This window comes from Cervus elaphus, chromosome 23, assembly GCF_910594005.1.
Source record: "Cervus elaphus chromosome 23, mCerEla1.1, whole genome shotgun sequence".
In the NCBI taxonomy this organism is placed as follows: Eukaryota; Metazoa; Chordata; class Mammalia; order Artiodactyla; family Cervidae; genus Cervus; species Cervus elaphus.
In genome coordinates, this window is record NC_057837.1 from 74,608,381 (window position 1) to 74,634,283 (window position 25,903).

The 25,903-nt window shown below is 45.9% G+C and overlaps 1 protein-coding gene across 4 annotated transcripts in view; it reads right to left on the reverse strand.

The window, feature by feature from the left end:
- Positions 1-25,903, reverse strand: part of SLC13A3 (solute carrier family 13 member 3) — a 101,631-nt gene that overhangs the window by 30,612 nt on the left and 45,116 nt on the right. For all 4 annotated transcript variants that reach the window (XM_043883379.1, XM_043883380.1, XM_043883381.1 and 1 more), the window contains 2 exons: positions 14,432-14,697; positions 11,242-11,405 (listed from right to left, as the gene is read on the reverse strand). In XM_043883379.1, coding sequence (XP_043739314.1) covers positions 11,242-11,405; positions 14,432-14,697 — 430 coding nt within the window. The remainder of the gene's footprint in view (positions 1-11,241; positions 11,406-14,431; positions 14,698-25,903) is intronic.

The window sequence follows — 25,903 nt, forward strand, 5'->3', positions numbered from 1 at the left end:
GGCTAACCTCAACTGTCACCGTCAAGGGGATGTTTGGGAAAGACCAGCTATGAGTGGTAATGGATCAGCAACAGGATGGGTGACCCCAATCTGCCACTCATTCAAAATGCATTTATTGAGCACCTACTATGTACTATCAGTGAATAATATAGGACAATGTCCTTGCTACCACGAAAGCTCTATTCTAGAGAGGATGACTGACAATAATTAAAGAAAGAAAACTTCAGGTTGTGATGAAAGTGGTGGAGGAAGTAAGTGTGGGCAAAGCAATGGAAAGTGACTGCAGAGTAGGGAGGAGGAGCAGGTAGACTCGTGATCAGGTCAACAGAGGAGACATATGAGCTGATGGCATTTGAGCTGAGACCTCAAGGATTAAAAGGAGTCAATCATATGAAGAGTGGTGGGAAGAGGGGTTGGGATAACAGGAACAGCAAGTGCAAAGGCCCTGAGGAGAGAGTGTGTCTGGTGTGTTGGGAAGCAGAAGGAAGACCCATGGAGATGGAGGGGCCTGATGGAGAGGGAGACTAGGAGGAGGTGAGGTGGGAGATGGGGCAGGGGCTGGGGTGGCAGGAAGTAGTCTGGATCACACACAGGTCTTGGGGTTCACAGTAAGGATTTTAGCTTCTCCTCTGAGCTAGCTGGGAGTGGAGCCAGGGGAGAGTTTGAGCAGAGGAGAGTCAGATAAGGATATGACTTCATTTCTAAAGAATACCTTGCTTGACAGGTCAGTCTCCCCACAGGAGAAAACTGAAGAGATTAAAATTTCCTGCAGCTGAAACCATCACCAAGAGCAAAAGAATCCATCCCTGGGCATTGGAAGTGTGAGTAATAACTGAACACATGGGTTCAGGGGTCAAGTCTCCATCAGTTGCTTTGTGACCTTAGATCAATGTGGTTCTCAGCTGGGGTCGATTCTGCCTCCAAGGGACACTGGACAACATCTGGAGACATTTTTGGAGGCCAGAACTGAGATGAAGATGGGGGGGTGCTACTGGTACCTAGTGGTCAGTGGTCAGGGATGCTGCCAAACATCTTGTAGTACATGAGTCAGCCCCCACAAGCAAGAATTTTCCCACCTAATTTGTCAAATAGTGCCAAAGTTAAGAAACTGGCTTAGATAAATCCCTTAACCGCCTTGAACTTCTTTAATCCATAAAATGGAAGTAATAATTCCCCTGGGGTCATCAAGAGGATTAAAGAGTTGATTTATTTGCTATAGACAGAATATTTTCATTCCCTGCCCCCCCCCCCCCAAATTCAAATGTTGAAACTTAACCCCCAGTGTGATGGTGTTAAGAGGTAGTGCTTTGGGAGGTGACTAGGTCATGAGGGTGGAGCCCTCATGAATGGGATTAGTGCCCTTATAAAAGACCTCACAGAACTCCCTTGCCACTTCTACCATGTGAGGACACAACCAGATGACAGCCAGGCTGTCTGTGAATCAGGAAACAGGCCCCCAACAGATGCCAGATCTGCTGGTGCCTTGATCTTGGACTTTGCAGCCTCCAGAATGGGGAGAAATAAATACTCAGCCTGTGGTGTTTTTGTTGTAGCAGCTTGAACAACTGAAACACCATTTAAAGCAAGGACCGGCAAACTTCTTCTGCAGAAGGCCAGACAGTAAATATTTTCGGCTTTGGAGGCCATATGATGTCTGTTGTCACTACTCAAATCTGTCATGGTATCATGAAAGCAGCCCTAGATAATACAGAAATGAATAAGTGTGACTAAACCTTTATTTTTGGACACTGAAAATTTTATATAATCTTCACATGGCATACAATCTTCTGCTTGATTTATACAACTATTTAAAAACATAAGAGCTATGCTTAGCTCACAGGCTAGATGAAAAACAGGTGGCAGGCTAGATTTGGTGCACCCAAGTTTGCCAGCCCCTGAATTTAAAAATTCAGGAATCAGAGCACTAGTGAGGATTCGGGAAATGTGGGTTACTATTAAGAAAGAACAGGAAAGTGGCCCCTGGAGTCTGGAACTGGTCTGAGCCAGATACAACACATCATTCTCTTGGTCCTAAATAATCTTATACATCACTGACTCCAGACAGTCACACTGATAAAAACAGCCGGAGCAAGGACACTGTAACCTTGTTTAAGCGCAAAGCTACTTGGCACCCACAAAATACCAAGCATCCCCTTCTCTTGCTAAAGAAATGGCTACTTCTTATCTAATCACAGAATTGTCCCCAGGTTTCTTTTTTTTCTGTTCGCTTTGTTTTTGGCTGAGCTGGGTCATCCTTGCAGCGCATGGGCTAAGTTGCCCTGCAGCATGGAAGATCTCAGTTCCCGACCAGGGATGGAACCCACATGTCCCGTATGCAGGGTGGATTCTTAGCCACGGGACCCCCAGTTTCTGACAGCACCCAACCTAAAGCAAACCCTGCTTCCTTAGGTCCCCACCCCCACCCCAAATGCCCCAACCCAAGTCCGAACAGTGAGGGGTGCTTTCTAACATCTCCGAGTCCTTTGTCATTGCCCGTGGTGTGTGTTTTTCCTCACTGCAGCAACGATAACAAACTCAGCCTGTTTAACTGCAAACGCACTTTGCCCACTTTGAACACACGGAGGAAGGGTCTAGACTCCAGCTCTGGCCCTTTCCCTGTCTCACCCCAGGGGCCTGGGGAAGCCTCTTCCCTTCTCCACTCTGGGCTGTTCTTTTCCTGCTGGTACCACGAGGGAGCAGGGTTCCACGGTGGCTGACTCTGTCATTTTTACTGCACCTGAAGCTGGGGTCTGAAGGCTAAATTCAGATCGTCTCACCCTGGGCCATGGGGACAAGGGCCTCAGGGCTCCCGTGGTGGGAGCTCACGTTCAAACGCAATGCCCAAGGCTGGATGCCAGGGCACTAAAGCAGGAAATGAAGGGTTGCTCATAGGACACTGATGCTGTTGGAGGGGGAGGAGGGATGCAGAGTCACTCCCCGGGGGCTGGCCAGACAGGGAGAACTCTGACCCAGTGACTCCCAGCCGCCACCCACCTCTCGCTCACCCTGTACTCTTCTTGCTCGTTCAGGAACGGCTGTCCCGCAGCATCAGATACTTGCAAAGCTCACTAGCATCTCAGGTATACCCACAGCCCACCCTCCTCAGCCCTGGATGAACATTAGAATGTCCTGAGAAAGCCCAGGCCCCACTCCGGAGGTTCTGGTTTAGAGGCTCTGGGGCCTCAGTATTTTTCGAAAGCTCTACAGGTGGTCCTATTGTGCAGCCAGGATTGAGAAAGCATCCCTGAAGTTAGACATGCGGAACTGATGTCTCCAGGGGTTGCCCATGACCCTATGGGGGTGGGGGGCGGCCGTGTGCTCACCAGTTTGCCCCAGTCCCCACCTTGCCCCTTTTCTCATCCCTGGAACCTGGTCGCTGCCAGCATCATATCTGGAGAGCCCGATATAAAACCCAAGGGCTGCAGACAAGCCATGCGTGCATGCTAAGTCGCTCAGTCGTGTCCGACTCTCTGCGACACCACGGACTGTGGCCAGCCAAGGCTCCTCTGTCCATGGGGTTCTCCAGGCAAGAACACTGGAGCAGGTTGCCATTCTCTCCTCCAGGGGATCTTCCTGACCCAGGGATCGAAATTGGGTCTCCTGCATTGTGGGCAGATTCTTTACCATCTGTGCCACCAGGGAAGCCCATAGACAAAGCAGAGGAGGCTATTCACACACACACACACACACACACACACACACACACATACACACACAACTGTAAACAGTAGTTATTGGTGGCAATTAAGATTAGGAAGGAGGGAGTTTACTTTTTCTTTATGCAAATTAGTTCCATTTAAGTAGTAATGTGAAACAATTTGATACTGAGTATTATTCCTCTCTTAACACAGCCTTTGACTGTGTGGATCACAATAAACTGGAAAATTCTGAACAAGATGGGAATACCAGACCACCTGACCTGCCTCTTGAGAAACCTGTATGCAGGTCAGGAAGCACCAGTTAGAACTGGACATGGAACAACAGACTGGTTCCAAATAGGAAAAGGAGTATGTCAAGGTTGTATGTTGTCACCCTGCTTATTTAACTTATATGCAGAGTACATCATGAGAAACGCTGGGCTGGAGGAAGCCCAAGCTGGAATCAAGATTGCTGGGAGAAATATCAATAACCTCAGATATGCAGATGACACCACCCTTATGGCAAAAAGTGAAGAACTAAAGAGCTTCTTGATGAAAATGAAAGAGGAGAGTGAAAAAGTTGGCTTAAAGCTCAAAAGATCATGGCATCTGGTCCCATCACTTCATGGCAAATAGATGGGGAAACAGTGGAAACAGTGGCTAACTTTATTTTTCTGGGCTCCAAAATCACTGCAGATTGTGATTGCAGCCATGAAATTAAAAGACACTTACTCCTTGGAAGGAAAGTTATGACCAACCTAGAAAGCATGTTAATAAAACAAAGATATTACTTTGCCAACAAAGGTCTGTCTCGTCAAGGCTATGGTTTTTCCAGTGGTCATGTATGGATGTGAGAGTTGGACTATAAAGAAAGCTGAGTGCCGAAGAATTGATGCTTTTGAACTGTGGTGTTGGAGAAGACTCTTGAGAGTCCCTTGGACAGCAAGGAGATCCAACCAGTCCATCCTGAAGGAGATCAGTCCTGGGTGTTCATTGGAAGGACTGATGTTGAAGCTGAAGCTCCAATACTTTGGCCACCTGATGCGAAGAGCTGACTCATTTGAAAAGACCCCGATGCTGGGAAAGATTGAGGGCAGGAGGAGAAGGGGACAACAGACGATGAGATGGTTGGATGGCATCACCGTCTCAATGGACGTGGGTTTGGGTAGACTCCGGGAGTTGGTGGTGGACAGGGAGGCCTGGCGTGCTGCGACTCATGGTGTTGCAAAGAGTTGGACACGACTGAACAACTGAACTGAACTGAATAATGATGATGATAAAATCAATGAAGATGAAGTAGGAAAAAAACTGGAAAACCAAGGTGCTACTCAGCCCCTCATCCCTTTGCTTCCTGTGACCACGGTGACCCACGTGACAACATGAAAACAGGCCAAAGTCTCCAAAGATTGTAACTTCCCCGGGTCCAGAAATCACTGGCTGGTTAGGAGCTTGGTGTTTATGTAAGGTCTTATTCAAATAATAACAATCCCGGAGCTGGTATCAGGCAGGGGGAACTGAATGTTCACATCTGTAATCTTATAGCAGTCTAGGAACAACCTGGGAGAGCTGGGCAGGGTTGTTACCTTCCTCTTTACACCTGGGGAAACTGAGCTCCAGACAGGTAGGGTAAGGTTGGGATTGAGATGACCCAATTGAATTTTTTTGGCAGAGTTTTTAATGGCAGAATCAGGCTTGTTCCCAGGACTGCTGATTTGCCACCCCTGAGTCTTGCCCCATCTCCAAAGGCACCTACCTGGCTCAAACCTAGAACAGCTAACTATAATGTAACCTCCCCATCATGACTGAAATATTCTTGAAGTTTGGCACATAGAAGGCTCTCAGGAGAGTTCTTGTGTCAAATTTGGAAAAGAGCACCCCAGGGAGAACAAAAACCCCCAGGTTAGGTAGGTTTACACCTGTTCATTTATTTAACACAACCACTTGGGCAGTAAGGATTTATATCTCCATTTTATATATTAGAAAACTGAGGCTTAGAGCAATTCAGTAACTGGTTTGTTTATTAACTGATTGATTCCACACATTTATTGATCACCTACTACATGCCAAACAGTGTTCTAGGTGAACAATACTATAGTTCACAGCAAGGAAAAAGATGGACATGAGCTCCCTTGGGACTTAGAGTCCATGAAGATGGGTAATCAACAAATAAATCCTTTTCAATTATGAGTCATGGGGAACTTCAATCTGAATCAAGGTGTAGGGTCTTATTACCCACTCTTTCTGATTCTTGGAACCCTTATACTGGTTTTTATATAATGGCAACTGTATAACCGCCACGTATTACCCACGTCTGTGTGCCAGGACCTCATTTCTCATGAACGCTTCACAATGACATACACAAAATGGGAGGTTTTATCCTCATTTTATAGATGAGAAAAGGGCCTCGGTAAGAGGCCCCTCTCGCAGCCTCATGAATGAAGAGGGAAGGAGAGGGCAGTGCTTAGCTCAGCCGACAAGACTCATCCTTGGCATTCCTAAAGGAAAGACAAGGGTGGCAAGCCAGCCTTTTTTCTTTCTTTTTAGTTAATTTGTTTGGCTGTGCTGGGTCTTAGTTGCGGCTCAAGGGATCTTTAATTGCAGCATGTGGGATCTAGTTCCCTGACCAAGGACGGAACCCAGGATCGAACTGCACTGGGAGCATGGTCATAGCTACTGAACCACCAGGGAGGTCCCGAGCCAGACTTCTTTGGGCAGAAAAGAGGAGGGGAAAGTGTTGTAGAGTTTAGGTTCAAAAACCTGGTGGTCCCCTTACTGGCTGAGGGGCTTTGGGCAAATACTTCACCATTCTGTGCATCAGTTTCACCCTCTGTGAAATGGGCCACCCCTTCAGGGATGAAGTGCAGGATCTAACGAGAGCGTGCGTGTAGAAGGATGCTGGAGAAGCCACCACCCATGCGGCCCTGGTCCCCTAGGCGGTGCAAGGAGCCAAGTGTGTAACAGAACTTCAGAGAAGCAGCGGGGCTGCCCTCCAAGACTGAGGACCCCCCAGGGTCTTGTCCAGCGAGCCCTGCCCTGCCCAAGGCTCTATCTCATCCTGGCACATGCCTGTAAGCACAGATTCCAGATTCAGACAAAACTCAGCAACTAACACACCATGTTGCTTTGGGTAAATCATTTTGCCTCTCTGACCCTCAGTCTCTCCATCTGTAAAATGGGGATGATCTTCTTCATAGTACGGTTATGAAGATTAAATGAGTGAATGGGTCTGAAAAACTTAGCACAGGCACAGGGCGCCTTTAGAAAATGGCAGCTCACATCACCCTCACTGTTGTTGCTCTGGGTTCCCCTCAGGGACCTGGAGCCTCCAGGAGCCTCCCCGCCCCTGTCCTGGCCCCTGACCAGAGTCTCCACTCCGTCCACCCCTGCCCTCACCTCCTGCCACCAGGAAAGAACACAGAAACTGGACGAAAGGGAACGCCTCTTTGCCCTGGAATCACCTGGTTGAGGTCTGAGGGCTGATCATTAACCAATCCCTGCTCTCTGATCCCACCGCCTATGAAAGCAGGTGTCTACCCCCACCTTTCCCAGGGTCTCCTGCCTCCCAACATCCTGCAGAGTAAGGAGAAAGACTCTGGATCTCACTTATGTACCCGACGCTGTGTGTGACCTTGAGCAAGTCCCTTCTCCTTCCTGAGTCTCAGGTTTTACTTCTTCTTTCACATAATTGGCTTTCACACGTTTTTTTTTCCCCTCTGCCACTAAACTTTTGGGGGAAAAAAAAAAAACAAAACTTCTGTGGAAAGTAGATCAACAGAAGAGCACCGGCTATAAAGTCAACCAGAATGGATTCAAAATACCAGAGCTGCTGTTTTGAAACTATGTGGCTTTGGGGACTACAATCAACTGCTTTTCAGTTTCTCCCTCCTTTTCCATTCCTCTAAGTGAGGTCAGTGCTAGTTCCATGTCATTCAGAGGTAAGGCCCTAAGATGAGACCTACTTAGCATGAAGTAAGTGCTCAACAAACATCAGAGACAGTTGCTCGGAAGCTCAGGGTATACAGTATATAAAGAGGGAGCAGCTGGGTTGAAATGAGAGAAGGAGCAGAGTTAACCACTTGCTGCCACCCCACAGTGACTATGAGGCAGTCCTTGGAGCCCCAAGACTCAGGGGAAACAGTTCGGAAACTGACAAAGCCAATCCTGAAAAGTGAAAGTGTTAGTTGCTCATTTGTGTCCGACTCTTTGTGACCCCACGGACTGTAACCTGTCAAGCCTCTGTCCATGGGATTCTCCAGGCAATAATACTGGAGAGGGTAGCCATGCCCTTCTCCAGGGGATCTTCCCAACTCAGGGATGGAACCTGGTCCCTGCATTGCAGGCAGATTCTTTACTGTCTGAGCCAATACTAGGCATCGCTAGGGAATACTCGAGATCTGCACACTATGGTCCACAGGCTGAATCCTGCCTGCTGCCTGCCAGCTATGGTTTTAATATTTTTAAGTGGATGGGAAAAAATTGGTAGAAGAATAATATTTTGTGATGTAAAAATTACACAAGGTTTTAATTTCAGCACCTACAAGCAAAATTTAATTGGCTCACAGCCACACCCACTCATTTACGTATCATCTGTGGATGGTTTCTCCCTGCAAGGGCAGAGTTTGAGTGGTTGTGACAGAGTGGCCAGCAAAGGGTTAAATATGTTACTGTCTTGTCATTTACAGGAAGAGTTTGCTGACCCCTGCTATAGAACATCTCTTCCTGCCCACATGGAAGACTTTGGCCTTGTATAGATCACGGCTTTGCTACTTTATCAACAATGTGATTGATTCTGGACATACCATGTCACCTCTCTGAACCTCACCTGTAAAGGACTTATAACTATTTCTAGCTTTCAGGGCTGTGGTGAAAATAAAATAAGCAAGACCCTTTACTGCATGATGGAGAAATACCCATATCACAGTGAGATTATTAACATAGATGGTGTGTGCGTGTGTGCTCAGTCACGCAGTTGTGTCCAACTCTGCGACCACATGGACTGTAGCTCCCAGTCTCCTGGAATTTCTCAGGCAAGAATATTGGTGTGAGTTGCCATGCCCTTCAGGGATCGAATCTATGTCTCCTGTGGCTTCTTTACCACTGAGCCTCCTGAGAAGCCAACTTAGATGGTACATGAATCAGTGTTTAGATTTTTAACAGGTAATTATTTTCAGGTATATTTAAAAAAATAGCACACATAAGGCTCATGGTTTCATAGATAAGGTTTGTTGTGTTTGTTGGGGTAAATGATCAAAAGCTACTGGGGCAGACCTACCATCTCAGCTTTCAACACACACCTTCCATCTTTGGGTCCCAGGTAGCATCTCTCACCTGCAGCATCCTATTCACATCTCAGCCAGACGGAGCAGGAAGCAGGCAGGGGAGGACCAGAAGCCGCACACGCCATTCCCACTCATACCTCATTGGCTAATCGTGATCACATGACCATATCTAATTACGAGGGAAGCTGAGACTTTCAGCCTTTTCTCTGCACAGTCATGTGCCAAGGTGGGGGTTCTATTATTAAAACTGCAAAGGAAGAATTAAGATTGCAATCTCTGCCCTCTTATCTGCCAATTAAAAAACCTCCGCGTAAACAAAAAGACAGGATATGGCAGCCATTTTGAAATTAGGAAGGGCAGACCGAGGGAGTCACAGCCACGCCAGTGAACAGTCCTGACATCCCTGTGCCTGGGAAGTGGCCTGGCACTGCCCTGCTCTGACAAGGAAGATAACCCTCTGTTCTCTAAGTCACTTGCAGTCGGGCCTCCTCTTATCTTCAGCCAGAAGGATTCTCACGGATGCTGCTGATTTGACAGGGAAGGGAGTAGGCTCTGTCGCCAGGCTGTCTGGGTGCGAAGCTGGGCTCTGGGTTTGCATGCCTTGCACGCTGTGTGACTCGGGGAAGTCAGTTCTCCTCTCTGAGCCCTCATTTAGCCATTTAAAGACACGGCAGCCACTTGTGTTTTGTCGCCTTTAGAACACAATTTCTGAGATTTAACTGAATCTAATTCCTCAGCTCACAGTAGGTTCTCATTCTCTGTTGCATGAGGCCACTCTTACTGATTTATTAATTTGGTCCCTTTTATCCCCATTTCCCAATTCCATCCTTTTCAGAGCAACCCCTCTGATGCATTGAATGTGTAGCTTTTCCTTTGTTTATGTTCTTGCAAAATGTTCTGTCTTTTGTAAGAATTTTTAATTTACATAATGGTATTGTGTTCTCTTGGGTTGGCCCAGACATTCTTTTGGGTTTTTCCATAAGGTGTATGGGCTTCCCTCATAGCTCAGTTGGTAAAGAATCCTTTTGCAATGCAGGAGACCCCGTTCGATTCCTGTGTAGGGAAGATATGCTGGAGAAGGGATAGGCTACCCACTCCAGTATCCTTGGGCTTCGCTGTGGCTCAGTTCGTAAAGAATCCGCCTGTAATGCAGAAGACATGAGTTCGATCCCTGAGTTGGGAAGATCCCCTGGAGAAGGGAAAGGCTACCCACTCCAGTATGCTGGCCTGGAGAATTCCACGGACTGTATAGTCCATGGGGTCTCAAAGAGTCTGACATGACTGAACAAATTTCACTTTCACTTTCATAAGATGTTACAGAAAACCCAATGAACTTTTGGGCCACACCAATATACCTCATTCTGGCTTTCCCTATCACAACTAGGTTTTATGAGATTTATATAATTATGCGTGCATGCTAAGTTGCTTCAGTTGTGTCTGACTCTTTGTGACCCTATGAACTGTAGCCCACCAGGCTCCTCTGTCCATGAGATACTCTAGGCAAGAGTACTGGAGTGGGTTGCCATAACCTCCTCCAGGGGATCTTCTCAACCCAGGGATCAAACCCACATTCCCTGTGGCTTCTGCATTGCAAGTGTATTCTTGACTGTTGAGCCAACAGGGATGCCTTATATAACTTTATGTCCCTCTGAATCTTTGCTCTAGAAAGCAGTACAGTGCTCAGTCAGGGTGCTCTCCACAATCTACCTCCTCCATTACTAGCAGTGGCGGCCATACCTGAACCCTGGCCCTGACCCAGCATACCACAGGGACTGCTGCGCTAAAGATGGTCACATGACATGTGTCTCCTTCTGGACTTTTGGTACTTGCATTCAGAGCCAAATTTCTGCATTCCAGGGTATATGCATGCTTAATTTGATTAAATATTTGCAGAATGCCCTTAGGAAAGGCTGAACATTCACACTCTCTAGCAGCAAAGAGAGTTCCAGTGGCCCCCATTCCTGCCAACACTGGGCACTCTCCAGCCTTCTTATTTTTGCCAATCTCACTGAAGTACATTTCATTGTTGTTTCAGTTTACACAGTACCGACTTCATAAGGCTGTTTTGAGAGGCCAAGGAGGTAATGTACGTTAAGTGTTTAACTCATTACTTAGTACATAGTAAATGCTCAATAAATGCATTTAAAAAGAAAGGTACCGTGGTTTGATTTATCTAATCCTCAGTTACTCTCAATATTAAACTTGGCACACAGTAGGTGCTCAATAAGTGCATCGCCCCTGCCCTCCCCGACACTGTTTGATCATCCCCACTCCTACTCCCCCACCCTGGTGGAGTTGCTCCCAGTCCCTTCCCACAGACTCACCCGCAGTCTCTTCACTCTCCCAGCTGAGGTCCTTACGAGACTCCCTGTGGCCGAAGAGACTCTTCAAGATGGCATTGGCGATCGGCAGCATCATGGCGGTAGAGGCGGTGTTGCTCAGCCACATGGACAGAAACGAGGTGGTCGCCATCATCCCCAGGATGAGCCTGGGGACAGAGGGAGTTAGGGGCAGATCTAGAACCAGGGCCCCTGGTCCCCGTTTGCATCCTACTTGTCTACAGAAGGAAAGTCAAGGCCTAGCGAGGATGAGCCAGTGGCCAATGGAAACCAAATCCACTCACCGTGCTTATTCTAGCTCTTAAGGAAATTGACTAGGTGTATGTAAGTGACCTGACCTCAGGTACCCAAAGGAAAATAGTTCCGGACGGGCACCAACCCTAAATTTTCTCTCCTTTGCCCCCAAATCCTTGATGGCTCCCATCGCAGAAAAAAAGATGCCTGCACACCAAGATTTTTCACTATTTTACCCTAAACAGTCTTTCCAGCCTCCTCTCCCTCGTCCCTTCTTCCCAGGCACCCCTCTCAGGCTCTGCTGAATTTCCCATCAGCCCCCAAACACGCCCTGATGCCCTGACTGCCTGCCATCACTTGGTCCTTCCCACCAACAGGAATCTAAACTTAGTGTTTTTTCCCTTTACACTGAACTCTTAATCCACCTGGAATTTATTTAGATGTATAGACAGCATATTAAAAAGCAGAGACATTACTTTGCCAACAAAGGTCCATCTAGTCAAGGCTATGGTTTTTCCACTGGTCATGTATGGATGTGAGAGTTGGACTATAAAGAAAGCTGAGCACTGAAGAATTGATGCTTTTGAACTGTGGTGTTGGAGAAGACTCTTGAGAGTCCCTTGGACAGCAAGGAGATCCAACCAGTCCATCCTAAAGGAGATCAGTCCTGGGTGTTCATTGGAAGGACCGATGTTGAAGCTGAAACTCCAATACTTTGGCCACCTGATGCGAAGAGCTGAATCATTTGAAAAGACCCCGATGCTGGGAAAGATTGAGGGCAGGAAGAGGAGGGGATGACAGAGGATGAGATGGTTGGATGGCATCACCAACTCAATGGACATGAGTTTGGGTAAACTCCAGGAGTTGGGGATGGACAGGGAGGCCTGGCGTGCTGCGATTCATGGGGTCGCAAAGAGTTGGACACGTCTGAGCAACTAAACTGAACTGATAGAGCAAAGTCAGATCTAAGAAGAATTTTTTTTTAAATGAATCAATTATACCAACATTTACCATTTACTGAATCCTTCCCTTCCCCACAGATCTAGATTTCTTCCATATTTTTAAATGGAAATCTATTTTTAAAAAAATCTATTTCTGAACTAGTGTCATACTGTTTTCATTGTTATAACTTTAAAACCCTGAATATTCACTAGAAGGACTGTTACTGAAGCTCCAATACTTTGGTCACCTGATACGGGGAGTCGACTCATTGGAAAAGACCCTGATGCTGGGAAAGATTGAGGGCAGGAGGAGGAGACGACAGATCCTGAGATGGTTGGATGGCATCATCCATTCAATGAACATGAGTTTGAGCAAACTGTAGGGGATAGTAAAGGACAGGAGAGCCTGGCGTGCAGCAGTCCATGGGGTCTCAAAGAGTTGGGAAAAACTTAGTGACTGAACAACAACAAACTTTAAAACGTGTTTGATAGTAGCCTTATCCTTTCTTCAGTGTCAAATACAACCTCCTCCAGGAGAAGTCACCTGGGCTGCATCCAGCTTCTCATCCTCATTTGCTCCCCACGTGGCAGCCAAGAGGAGTTTTTTTAAAAATGCCATTCTGGTTATGTCACTCCCCAGCTTAGAATTCTTTAAAGCAGAGATTCATAGACAGAGGGGCCATGGATATAATTCAGGACGGAAATGATGGGAGTAAATGAAGCTCTACTTTACTAACATCTAATATTCCCTCATAGGTCAGTTGGTAAAGAGTCCGCCTGCAATGCAGGAGACCCCATTTCGATTCCTGGGTCGGGAAGATCTGCTGGAGAAGGGATAGGCTACCTACTCCAGTATTCTTGGGGCTTCCCTTGTGGCTCAGTTGGTAAAGAATCTGCCTGTAATGCAGGAGACCTAGGTTCGATCCCTGGGCTGGGAAGATCCCCTGGAGAAGGGAAAGGCTACCCACTCCAGTATTCTGGCCTGGAGAATTCCATGGGCTTGTATAGTCCAAGGGGTCCCAAAGAGTTGGACATGACTGAACGACTTTCACTTTCACTTCACTTTCACTTCAATAGAAATTGAATACTTCCTTCAGTGATTAATGAAGACAATAAAGTTCAGTATTATTAGAAGGGACTTGGTTACAGCCTCAAAACTACAGTTACTAGGCTGTTGCTAGATCTCATCATTTATTGTGTTAATAAAGAAGTTCATAAGGTATTCTATCAGAAATTTTTTTCTATCACAAATTTGTGTGGTTTTAAAACATTATTTGGATAAGTGCATTTTGCTGTGATTGTTGTTTTAAATCCTACATATGCCTTATGCACTTAAATAACATTACTGGGAAGGATGCCTTAAGATGCAGCAAACTGCCAAAAAAAAAAAAAAAAAAAGAACAACTATAACCTTATTTTAAAGGCCATTCAATTCTCTTTAAATGAAAGCCTGCATCCTATCCAGGAGGCTTGAGGCCCCGTAGGAATGGGCCCTATCTCCCCGTCTCTCTAAGGCCATCTTTCCAACCACTCCCCATCCACTGGATCACCTTGGCTGGTAAACAGAAAACCAGGATGATAGAGCCAGCACTTACTGTTGAGACCATCATATCATCATTTTTATAGGCAGAGAGAGGGTAGGTCACGCCCAGAGCAGGAAAGGTAGGATTCAGCCCCAAGTCTCCTGAGTCAAACTGCTAACACGGCCCCCTCTAAAACTACTGGACACGAATCCCTGGGGTGAAGTCTGGGAACCAGCATTTCAGCGGACTCCCAAGTGATCCTTACATAATTTTGAGAACTACCCAGGAGCCTAGCACTGCGCCTGGTGCACAGAGTGGGGCTCACTACGTATTTGGGAAATGAATGAAAAGGTGGATGGTGGGACACGATGCGTTTGTCACTCCAGATGACCAGAGCAGGAAGGGTGGGTTTGGGCTCCGAGAGATGGGATCCCTCTGCCTCCCACCTCTGGGCTGGACGCCGTTCCCTGGCCTCACCTGGCCGGCTGGACCCCGGTGAGCATCAGGACCTTGAGGGCAATTCTCCGGTGCAGGTTCCACTCCTCGATGGCGCTGGCCATGATCAGACCACTGAGGAAGAGGAAGTTGGTGTCCAGGAAGTACTGGGCGCAGACCTTGTTGGAGGGCAGGATGCCCAAGAAGGGGAAGAGGACGATGGGCAGCAGGGCCGTCACGGAGAGGGGCAGGGCCTCGGTGCACCAGTACACTGCCATGAGCAGGATGACAAACAGGCAGCGACCTTCCTGCAGGGGGAGATGCAGGCTTAGGAGGGTCAGCAGAGGCTTGGGGTGGCAGGGACAGAAGAGGTCCTGGCGCAGGGCCCATCCCCGAGGCACGTTCCCTGGGGAGGCAGTGGAGAGGGTACGTGCCCAAGGCTCAGACCTTGAGCAGGTGGTGTCACCGATCTGAGCCTCATTTTACTCAACCATAAAGTGGGGGAGCCATATCTGCCATTTTATAGGACTGTTTGAAGGTCACATGAAATACCCCCATTGTCTTTGAAGTGGTCCCTGAGATGAGCAAGAGAGTGAAAGCGGTTTGAGGGACTTCCCTGGTGGTCCAGTGGTTATGACTCAGTGCTTCCACTGCAGGGGGCGTGGGTTCGATCCCTGGTGGGGGAACGAAGGTCTTTCATGCCACACAGCACAAAGAGAGAGGGTGTGTGTGAAAATGAAAGTAGTCTGCTTGACGGGCAATCCTAGAGAGCTCTGGATGGGCACTGAGGAAGTGAAATAGAAAAGGAAGCCAAGATGATGTATTAACGAGATGGTTACCACTGTGGGAAGCTGGGGTGCAATCTTGATCGGGACCCCAGAAGAGAGTGTAGATCAGACCTCTCCCTCCAGGAGGCAAGAAAGCTGCAACTCTTGGTCATCATCGGCTGAGTGTTGCTCGTGGGAGCATTAACTTCCCAGCACTTGGGCCTGCCCTGTGCAGCAGCTGGAGGACATGCTCCTGCCAAGCATCCTGGGTTCAGTAAGAAGCTACTGGCCTGTGCAGGATGGTGAGTGCCAAAGGGGATGTGGACAGAGCCCCAGTAGCTACTGCTGCACCCATACACGGCATTTAGCACAACGTCCAATACCTGGTACACACTCTATAAAGAGTGATAATAGTTACTGATATTTATTGGGTTATTGGTCTTCCCAGGTGGCTCAGTAGTAAAGAATTCTCCTGCCAGTGTAGGAGATGCAGATTCGGTTCCTGGGTGGGGAAGATCCCTTGGAGGAGGAAATGGCAACCCACTCCGGTATTCTTGCCTGGAGAATCCCATGGACAGAGGAGTCTGGGGGACCACAGTCCATGGTACTGCAAAGCAGTCAGACATGATTTAGTGACTAAACAATAGCAACAACCTTGGGTTATTAAGTACCAGGTGTTGTTTATTCCTCACAAAATCCCAGTAAAGTAGGTGCAATTAATATGACCATTTGATGGATTGGTCATTTAAGATGCAAGGAGGTCACTAGCGAGGCAATGACTGTGAACCAAGGCAGTCTGCCTCCAGAGCCAACTCGCTTAACCAAGTTGTCAGCTGATTACTAGAATCTAGGACAGCCTGATAATGCAATTTCAAAGATTCAAAACAAAACAGATTGAGGCTAATTCAAGTGCAATCTATTCCAGAGAGATCCTCACAGACACTCGGAAATAATGTTTCACCAACGAGTTAGGCATCTGTTAGCATGGTCAAGTTGACAGATGAAATTAACCTGAAAGCAGATTATTATACCTTACTGGTTTTCTCCTCTACTAGAATGTAAACTCTAGGAGGGCTGGGATTGTGTCCCTGAAGCCAAGAGCAGTGCCTGGAACTTTTAGTAGGAACCCAAAGTATTTGTTGACGTGACTAATACTTATAACTCAGAGACAGGGCTCATGACACACTCACTGTCTTCCATTCCGCAAACATTACTCCTGGCCAGACTGGGAGTTGAGATGAGGAAAATGACTGAGACATTGTCATGCACTTTTACCAGCAAATCTGTGCCAATCATAGGACCATTTTCAATAGTTAGTTCTTCTCACACTCAAGTGACCTTATCAGACTCTACCCACTTAGTATTCCTCAAGTGGTGTGCCGGGAAATGTTTAACAAACGGCTCTCTGAAAAACTGCGGGTATGTGTGTGTAAAAGTTCTTAATTACTATTCAGTTCAGCTAAGAAGTCACTCCAGTCATTGATCAATGAGTTTAGTTCCACTATGAATGTTTGTGTGTGGTAAGTTGTGTCTGACTCTTTGCGACCCCATGGATTGTAGCCTGCCAGACTCCTCTGTCCAGGAATTCTCCAGGCAAGAATACTGGAGTGGATTGCCATTCTCTTCTTCAGGGGATCTTCCAGACCCAGGGATTGAACCCGCATCTCCTGCCTTGGCAGGCGAATTCTTTACCACTAGTGCCACCTGGAATGTTAGTTATATTTTCCTTTATATTAATTATTAAGACAAAATGGACTCAATGAATAGTCCATTTATCAATGGTGTGTCTTCTTTATTGAATCAAATGACGGTTTTCAAATACTGGAGGAGGGGACTTCCCTGGCGGTTCAGTGGTTATGACTTCGCCTTCCAATGCAAGGGTGTGCGGGTTTGTTCCCTGGTTGGGGAGCCAAGATCCCACATGCTTCCTGGTCAAAAAACCAAAACATAAGGCAGAAGCAGTATTGCAATAAACTCAATAAAGACTTTTAAAAAATGGTCCACATGAAAAAATATTGGATGAAGAGTTCCTCATTTTTTGTACAATTCACAATGTCACAGCTATAGACAACACGTTTTGAGTGTGATCTGCATTACTAACTTTTCCCATCACCTTAAGACTAGACAAGCACCTAAACAATAAGCCAAGCCCTGATTTGTAGCATTTACTGATTTCTATGCTGTGAATACCTCTACATGGCTGACTTCAAGCCACCAAGTTACATCACTGGGCACAGAACGCTCAGAAGGACAGCGTCACAACACTACAGTATTCTCAATGCACATATAGAGGTAAATAACCATAGATGTAAATAACATCAAGACCTTACAAAATAGTAACACAATTAGGAAGTGATGAGCTTTGACTATCTATTACCTTTGTTTTGATTACTTAACACCAATTCATAAAATTTCACCTTAGTGTCTATGTTCAACAACTAGCTAGCAAAGTTCATGAAAATTTAACCACTGGGTCTCGTGAGCCAGGAACACGCAGGCTCCAGTCACTGTTGTGGGCCTCCAGGCAGAAGAATGCACATGGAAAGCCCCCAAAGAGTCAAGGTCATTCTGAGGCAAACTTGACATTCTCCGACCCATGTGTGGTATCATGCATCCATCGTTTAAAAATATACAATTATTTGCTGTCAAAGCTTGCCGCTGGCTTTGGAAGACATGCCGCATCTATCCTGTTTTATACACCACCTGACAGGCCAATAGGTATTTCAGTTTGAAAAAGATATGTGTGGCTAATCAAGCAAATACCATAGGCTGGGTGGCTCAAACAACAGACAATTATTTTTCACAGTTCTGGAGACCGGAAGCTCTGAGGTCCAGGTGTCAGCAGATTTGGGTCGTGGGGAGAGCTCCGTTTGTGACTTATAGATGGCTGTCTTCTCCTTATGTCCTTACTTGATCCTTCTCTGGTGCCAGGCATAGAGAAACATGCTTTCTTCTAATAAGAGCTATAATTTCATTCCCAGGCTTCCCAGGTGGTGCTAGTGGATCGAGAACCCACTTGCCAAGGCAGGAGACATAAGAGTTTCGGGTTTGATCCCTGGGTCAGGAAGATCCCCTGAAGAAGGAAATGGCAACCCACTCCAGTATTCTTGCCTGGGAAATCCCATGGACAGAGGAGCCTGGCAGGCTATGGTCCATAGGGTCGCAAAGAGTTGGACACAACTGAAGTGACTTAGCCCATAGCACAATTCCATCCCCACCCTCATGAACTGATCTTACAGCTTCAAAAGGATACTAAATAGATAGTATTAGCCACTTGATACCAATAAATTTGATTGGAGGAAATATAAAAACTTCTTGAAAAACATAACTTATTCAATTCAATATTAGAGAAAGAAATAGAAAAACTATGTCAATGACTTTGAAAGAAATGGAATCAGTTAAAAACCCTCCTGCAAAAAAACAAAAACAAAAAATACTTCTAAGCCCTGCTGGCTTTGATGGTAATTCTACAAATGTTTAAGGACTAAATAATATCTATCTTACACAAATCCTTCCAGAGAACAGAAGGGAAAAAGGAGCACTTCTCAATCCATTTTGTGAGGCCAGAGTAACCCTGTTACCTGGGTTATCCTGATAAGGGTATGAAGCAAAAAGAAAAGAATATTATAATAGTTGAGGTCACCTGGAAAATTTGAGCTCTGAGAAGCTCTATTTAGAACTGCCTTCTCAATCCTGCCTCACATCACTATGCAGCAGAATAATTATGGTAATAATGACAACCACCAACATGTTTTGAGCATTTATTAAATTCCAGGCATTTGACATGTATTAATTCATTTAACGAGAGGCCCTATTATTTTTCAGAGGGGATTATAGAAGACATTGGTTTAGTCATGCATATGAAGCTGTGACCCAGATAATTCGGTCCCATGGTGGTGTTGCAATTCATGAACTGCATATCTAAACAGAAATTCTAATTTTTAAACTCTTTTCCTTTAAACATTTAAAGGACTCCAAGTATAAAGAGAGCTAACAAGTGCTTACAACTGGCCAGGTACTTTTCCTAGTAATTTACATGCAATAACTCATTCCGTTCCATAGCTCCTCTTGGAGGCAGGTATTATCATCTCCATTTTACTGATGGGACAACTGAGGCAAAGAGGTAACTTGGCAAAGCCAAGTAACTTGACCAAGGTTGCTGAGGCAGAGCCAGAATTTGAACTCAAGGTGGTCTTGACTCCAGAGTTTGCACTCTGTACCACTCCGTATCTCTGCATGACCCGCAGCTGCCCTTGCCAAATTCCTGGATCCTCTAGATCTCTAGCATCCCTGGAATCTCTCAAACTCCTAGATCAAAAGAACCCCTCTGAAGCTCACTGGCCTGGTCTTGCCATCTATGTCCCTCCATCACTTCTCCCATCCAAGTACTAACCAGGCCCGACCCTGCTTAGCTTCTGAGTCAGACGCATTCAGGGTGGTATGGCCGTAGACTCCTCCATCACTTCTCATCTGTGCCCCCACTGTCCCCAAAGAACACGATCTTAAAGACCATCATGTCCCCTCCCAATTTCCCCATTCCAGAAGCCTCACCCTTTCATTTTGTCTTCTGTTTTCCAGAGAATAATCTAACTGGAAGCTATCATCTTTCCTTTCATTCATATGAGAGCAACCACCAGCAGCACCATAGTAAGACTACTAAGAACCAACATTTACTGAGAAGGTACTATGGGCCAGACAACATTCCAACTACTGTCCCTGCATGATCTCAGTTTAGCTGTGATTGTCACAACAGCCTTATGAAGTAGGTCCCGCGCTTACCTCCATTTCACAGATAAGGAAACTGAAGCACAGAGTGGTTAAGTAACCTGATGAACATCACAAAGGCTCCGAGGTGGCACTAGTGCTAAAGAACCTGCCTGCCAATGCGGGAGACATAAGAGATGCAGGTTCGATCCCTGGGTTCGGAAGATCCCCTGGAGGAGGGCATGGCCAAAACTGACCGTTCGACTTTCTATGCAGAGATCATGCATGTGCATTCAAGTAACTGGAGGATGTTAATTATTAATACTTTTCAAGAGTGGTGGGGAAGTCATGGTCTTCAGGACCGCGCGGGTTATAGAGGAAGAACGACCCCTACGGAATACATTTTTAGAGCAACAGCTGGAGAGAGAAACAAACATGATTTTTTTTAAATTAGCTTTATGAACTATAGTTTACACCCAATAAAATGCATCTATTGTAAGTGTACAGTCTGTGTTTCAACAAATGTATGAACCCACACAACCACCATCCCAATCAAGATACAGAACACTTCCAGTAAAGAAACATGGTAAATATGTACAATGGAATACTACTTGGCAGCGATGTGTATGGACCTAGAAATTACCACACTAAGTGAAATAAGTCAGAAAGGCAAATATCATATGATATAACTTATATGTGGAAGCTAAAAATATGATACAAGTGAACTTACAAAACAGAAATAGACTCACAGACATGGAAAACACGGTTACCAAAGGTTGGGAGGATAAATTAGGAGTTTGGGATTAGCAGATACAAACTACTATATATGAAAATAGAGGACCTACTATATAGCACAGGGAACTATATTCAGTATTTTATAATAAACTACAATGGAAAAGAACCTGAAAAAAATATATATATAATTGAATCACTTTGCCGTACACCAGAAACTTACAAAACATTGTAAATCAACTATAGCTCAAAAAAAAAAGAGGTACAGAACATTTCCATCCCTCCCAGAGAGTACCCCTCAGCCCCTTTCAGGTCAGTCCTCAGGACCCCTCCAAAACACGGCTATGATTTCCATCACTATAGCATGTTTTCTCCTCCTCTAGGACTTGACTTAAATGGAATGATACAGAATGTACTTTCACATTTTCTGCTCAGTATCGTGTTTGTGGATTCATCCCTGAGGTTGTGTGTGTTTGCAGTTTGCTCTTTTTCATAGCTGCATAGTATTCAATCCCGTAAATATACCACTCTTCCTCTGCACATCTTCTTGCTTGTGGAGACCGGAGTGTTTCCAGTTTGGCATTATTGTAAATGAACCTGCTGCAAATACTCGAGCACTTCTGCTTCAGGGGTGACTCCCGCCAGTCCTTTAGCGCAGCGCTACTAATTCTGCACCTTAGATAGTGGGAGGGGTGTTGGTAAATTCTGGGCTGTGTGGGGGGCCTTTCAAAGGCCTTTGAGTCCCAGGCCTGGATTCTCCCTCTCCCTCTTTCCCCTCTTTTTTCCCTCCCTCTGTTTCTCTCGCTCTGTCCCACTTTCTCTTCCCTCTCTGGGTTCTCTTGCCAGGAGGTCAACATCCATCTTTTGTGGAGAGATGACTCCAGATCCAGCACGTGTCCGCCAGAGGGGGTGACCCAGGGGAAATGGTAGGAATCGGGAAGTCGATCGTTGGCCCTCACGGGGTTTGGGCAGTGAGTGGGTCAACAGTGTTTCATTGCCCTCCTGGTTAGGAATTGGAGCAGGGCCGAGGTGACCCCACGTAGCTCCCCTGCCCGGGCTGAGCTTCCTGTGGGCAAAGTGAATTCAGAATTGCCAGCTGGGTGCCAGGCATCTGGTGAGGAATTAATAAGTACTGCTGCCCCTCACCCCCTGCAGGACTCTAGGCCAGAGCTGAGTTCCAGAGAGCAAAAGTCTCCCAGGAGGCCTGGAGGCAGGACCAGAGAGCTGGCCTGCAGACGCTAAGCGGTGGGCTCAGCGATTCAGCCGGCCAAGCCGGCTCCCACCTCCAGGGCTTTGCACCTGCTGCCTCCTCTGCCCGGCCTTCAGCCTTGATCTCTGCCTACCTCACTCCTCCTTGTTCAGCCTCATCTCAAAGGTTGCCTCTTCATGGACCACGCTACTGTCCGTGATCTGATCCCCACGACCCAGCCTCATTCTTGTCAAGCACTTTCCAGTGACTGAAGAATTTATTCGTTCACTTATCACTAGCTCTTTTCCCACCAGACCTCAAGTTCCGTGCAAACACCGTTCTTCTCTGTGTTTGCTCACCTCTCTCCTCAGGGCCTCAGTGGACATTTGTTAAATGAATGATTGTGTGTGTGTGTGTGTGTGTGTGTTTAATCAATTGGTTGTGTCCGACTCTTTGCGACTCTTTAGACTGTAGCCCGCCACGCTCCTCTGTCCATGGGATTTCCCAGGCAAGGATACTGGAGTGCATTGCCATTTCCTCCTCCAGGGAATCCTCCCGACCCAGGGATCGAACCCATGTCTCCTGGTCTCCTGCATTGCAGGCAGACTTTTTACCCACTGAGCCATCGGGGAAGCCCAAATGAATGACTAAATGCTCTAAATCAGGCATCACAAACTCAAGTGCAAGGGACAATTTAATGAGTGAGGTGGGCTAGCCTAAGAAAAATCACTTCATTTCCTGGAGTCTGATTTGCACTTCTGACAGTGCTGTGGGTACAGGTAACCGATCTTTCAACACAGGAACAAAATGACCAAGTTTGATGATAAATTACATCTGGCACTGGCTTTCGTGTCATGGGCACAGCAGGGAGAAGTGGGGACTCTGGTGAAGTAGGGAATATAGGCCCCTTGAAAACAGCAACTGCCGCTCAGCTCCTGACTATTGCCATGGGGCCCAGGATGACAGCTCTGATTTTTCAAGAGAGGCTTGAAATTGTGCTTTCATGTGACATTTCACAGTTTTAAATTATTTGCTCATTAAAATGAAAGTATGGGCTGGAGGAAAAAAAAACCTTACATCTGCAAAAGGCATCAGACCCACGGTCACCAATGTATGACCTCTCGTCTAAATGGTCTTAATGGGTGGAAAGTCCCAGGAAAGAGCTCACACATACACAATTCGGATCTAATGTCAAGTTGTTCACGGATTACTAGGAATCACAGGATGCTCTGTGAAAAGTCCCTGTTCTATTTAAAACCCCTCATTTTACAAGGACAGAAACTGAGGTCACAGCAGAAGCCGCACGGAGCACAAGAGCAGATCTCGGGGTTCCTGGTCCAAATAGTGTATCAGGGAGCGGGGTCCAGTGGGGTCGGTTTTACTCTGGCGCACAGCACATCCGAGCCACCTCTACCTCTGAGCCCCCTGTTCTGTGAATTCAGACCAGCCACCTGGCCACAAGGAGAGTCAGAATGCGTGTCTGCCGAATGGAATCTTCCTTCGAGTCCCTCAAGGGCAGGTTTGGGTAAAGGCTAGTGTCACATGAGCCCAAGTCCCTGTTCCTTTGAATTTTAACCTCTGGAGTCCAGAGGTAGGGGGAGGTGTCTGCTCTTGCAGGCTCACTTTCTGGCTCATCTCGAGAGTCATCAGTCTGCCCCTTGGCCACTCTGTCCGGTCTAGACGTTCCGCTTCAGGAAGGGGAATTTGCTGAGATGGCACAGGGTAGACGGAGTTGTGGCTCAAGGTGAAACATCGCTCACGGCCCCAGCCTGTGCCCTCCGCCAGCAGAAGCTGCCGTGACTCAGCTAAAACCCTCAGGGGGGACAACCTGACAGAGACTACAGTCCGAGAAGACTGGGGTGAGAAGCCAGAAGGCTGCTCCTAGCTATGAAGGCTGATTGAGCCCAGAGGCCAGAATCTGGAAGGACCTGATGTGGATGTGGTTGGGGGGAAGGATGAAATGGAAAGTGGTCATTTCTTTTTCAGAAGGGAAAAGAATGCCAAGGAAATCTCTAGAACTAGGCTGTCCAAATATACCAGCTCTGGGCCACTGGTGGCTGTGTAAGTTTGAATTCATTAAAATTAAATGAAATTTAGAATTCCAGGTTCTCGGTCACACAAGCCACATGTCAAGTGTTCCACAGTTACATGAGACTAGTGTCTACCATTCTGGACAGAGACAATCTAGAACATCCCCATCACTGCAGGAAGTTCTTTTGGATGAGTCATTCTAGAGGATTCAGATCCGAGGGCCAGGAAACCTGGGTGTGGTGGTTTTGCCACTGGATTCTTGTGTCAAGTCTCTGAGTTCATCCATCTGCAAATTGGGAATAATAATCGTGCAATACCTAAATCTTAGAGGATCCCATGAGAAAGAATACACGTAAATGCATTCTGAAATACGTACTTAACAGGTAGACTAGGAGTGAGATTATGAATGAATTGCTTCATTTTTCCAAATTTCAACTATATATGTACATGTTTTTTTAAAAATAGACATTCCCTGAATACATATGTAATGTATCTATAAAATTCTGAGGTTGCACTCTCTTTTCTGAGAATTAGGAAATACTTCATTGTGCAGAAATTTGAGGCCAGCCTGATTTCTTCCCCCTTACAGCTCATCAATTTTTTTGCCTGGGTATCCATAAGATTATTTGGTTTAATCTTCAATTCATTCACGTTGCCATGATATAGCTCAGAGTTGATGAGTCTCTATACATTTTTTTTTCCTTGGAGACAGAAAATTTGCAGATGTTTTAAATTAATTTGACTTCAGAGTCATTTATTTAATTAATCCTCTAGAATTAGAGGTAAATTAATTTTCTACCATTAAAGATTCCAATATTGTTTTCTGTTTTATTTGTTTGATTTCTTTTTCTTTCTTCTTCAGCAACACCAATTAGGCAGAAGTTGGATTTCCTTTGTCTTCCATATTGATCACTTTTCTTTCATCCTTTCTCATTCTTTCTTACTTAATTTTGTTCCATCTTCTTTAGTCTGTGTAACAAGTTCTTGATTATGTTTTTAATAGTTTCCATCTTGCTATTTCCAGTAGAGCTTTTATAATAGTGTGGCTTCACTTTTCTCTGTCACCCACTTTCATTTCTCTTCTGACATTGCTTTTCTCAACTCCATCTACTCTTTATTCTCTTCTTTGAACCTTTTATTTCTTATCTTGAGATTTATTTTAGGAAGGTCATCATTTCTTTATTTTTTTGTGTAAAATACAGAGAAATGTCAGTTCAGTAGTTTCTCCTACTTCATAACACAACTCTTCCAGTATTTTTCTTTGTTTATTTTTCATTTGATGTTCTCTTTCCTCTTATTTCTCACACAACTTTTTGTAGGTCCCGTGCTGGCTACTTATCACAGATCTTTGTTAAAGGAAAGTGCATGGACAGGAGCTGGAAGGAAGCTGGGGCGGGCAGGTAACCCCGTGGATTATCTTAGATTCTTTGTCACCAGCGCTGTCCTGAAATATATTAATATCTCTACTCTAAGCAATAGACCTAGAGTGGATATTAAATATAAAGACCTAAGAATATCACAGTTCTTCAGGGTCTCATCGAGTAAGTCTCTGACTCACTGAGAGAGAAAATTAGAACCCTTAGAACCAAACGGCTGATTGTTATCTATCCTTTCTCTCACCTGCCACTTTAACATCCTACTTCCTGCCAAGGGTCTTCAAGTCTCTTCATCCAGTTCATCTGAGCTCTGAACTGTCACATACATCTCACTGACTCTCCCTTCCCCTGTGCATGCTTCAGGCTTTGCCAGGATTAGGAAGGGCTCATAGAGCTGAAAAATCCTTCTGGAGACTTCTGCCTCCTGCTCAGGCGCTGCAGCAGCCCATGCCACCCTTGGTTCCCTTCTGCACTTCGGTCCAAATCCCCTATCACTGTCAGCTCGTCTTCACAAACAGGGTGGGATTGTGGTCTGCCCTTTTATCACATATGGCATTTTCTCCTTCCTTTGTTGTTTTTCGTTTCTTTTTTCAGACTGCTTCAGAAAGGTGAATGGAATAGAAAAGTCTGGACTCCACCAATGTAGTAATTTTGTCATCAGAAAGTACTATATCTCCTTTTGCTTGTCTGTCTTTTCTAATCTTCCTACAATAAA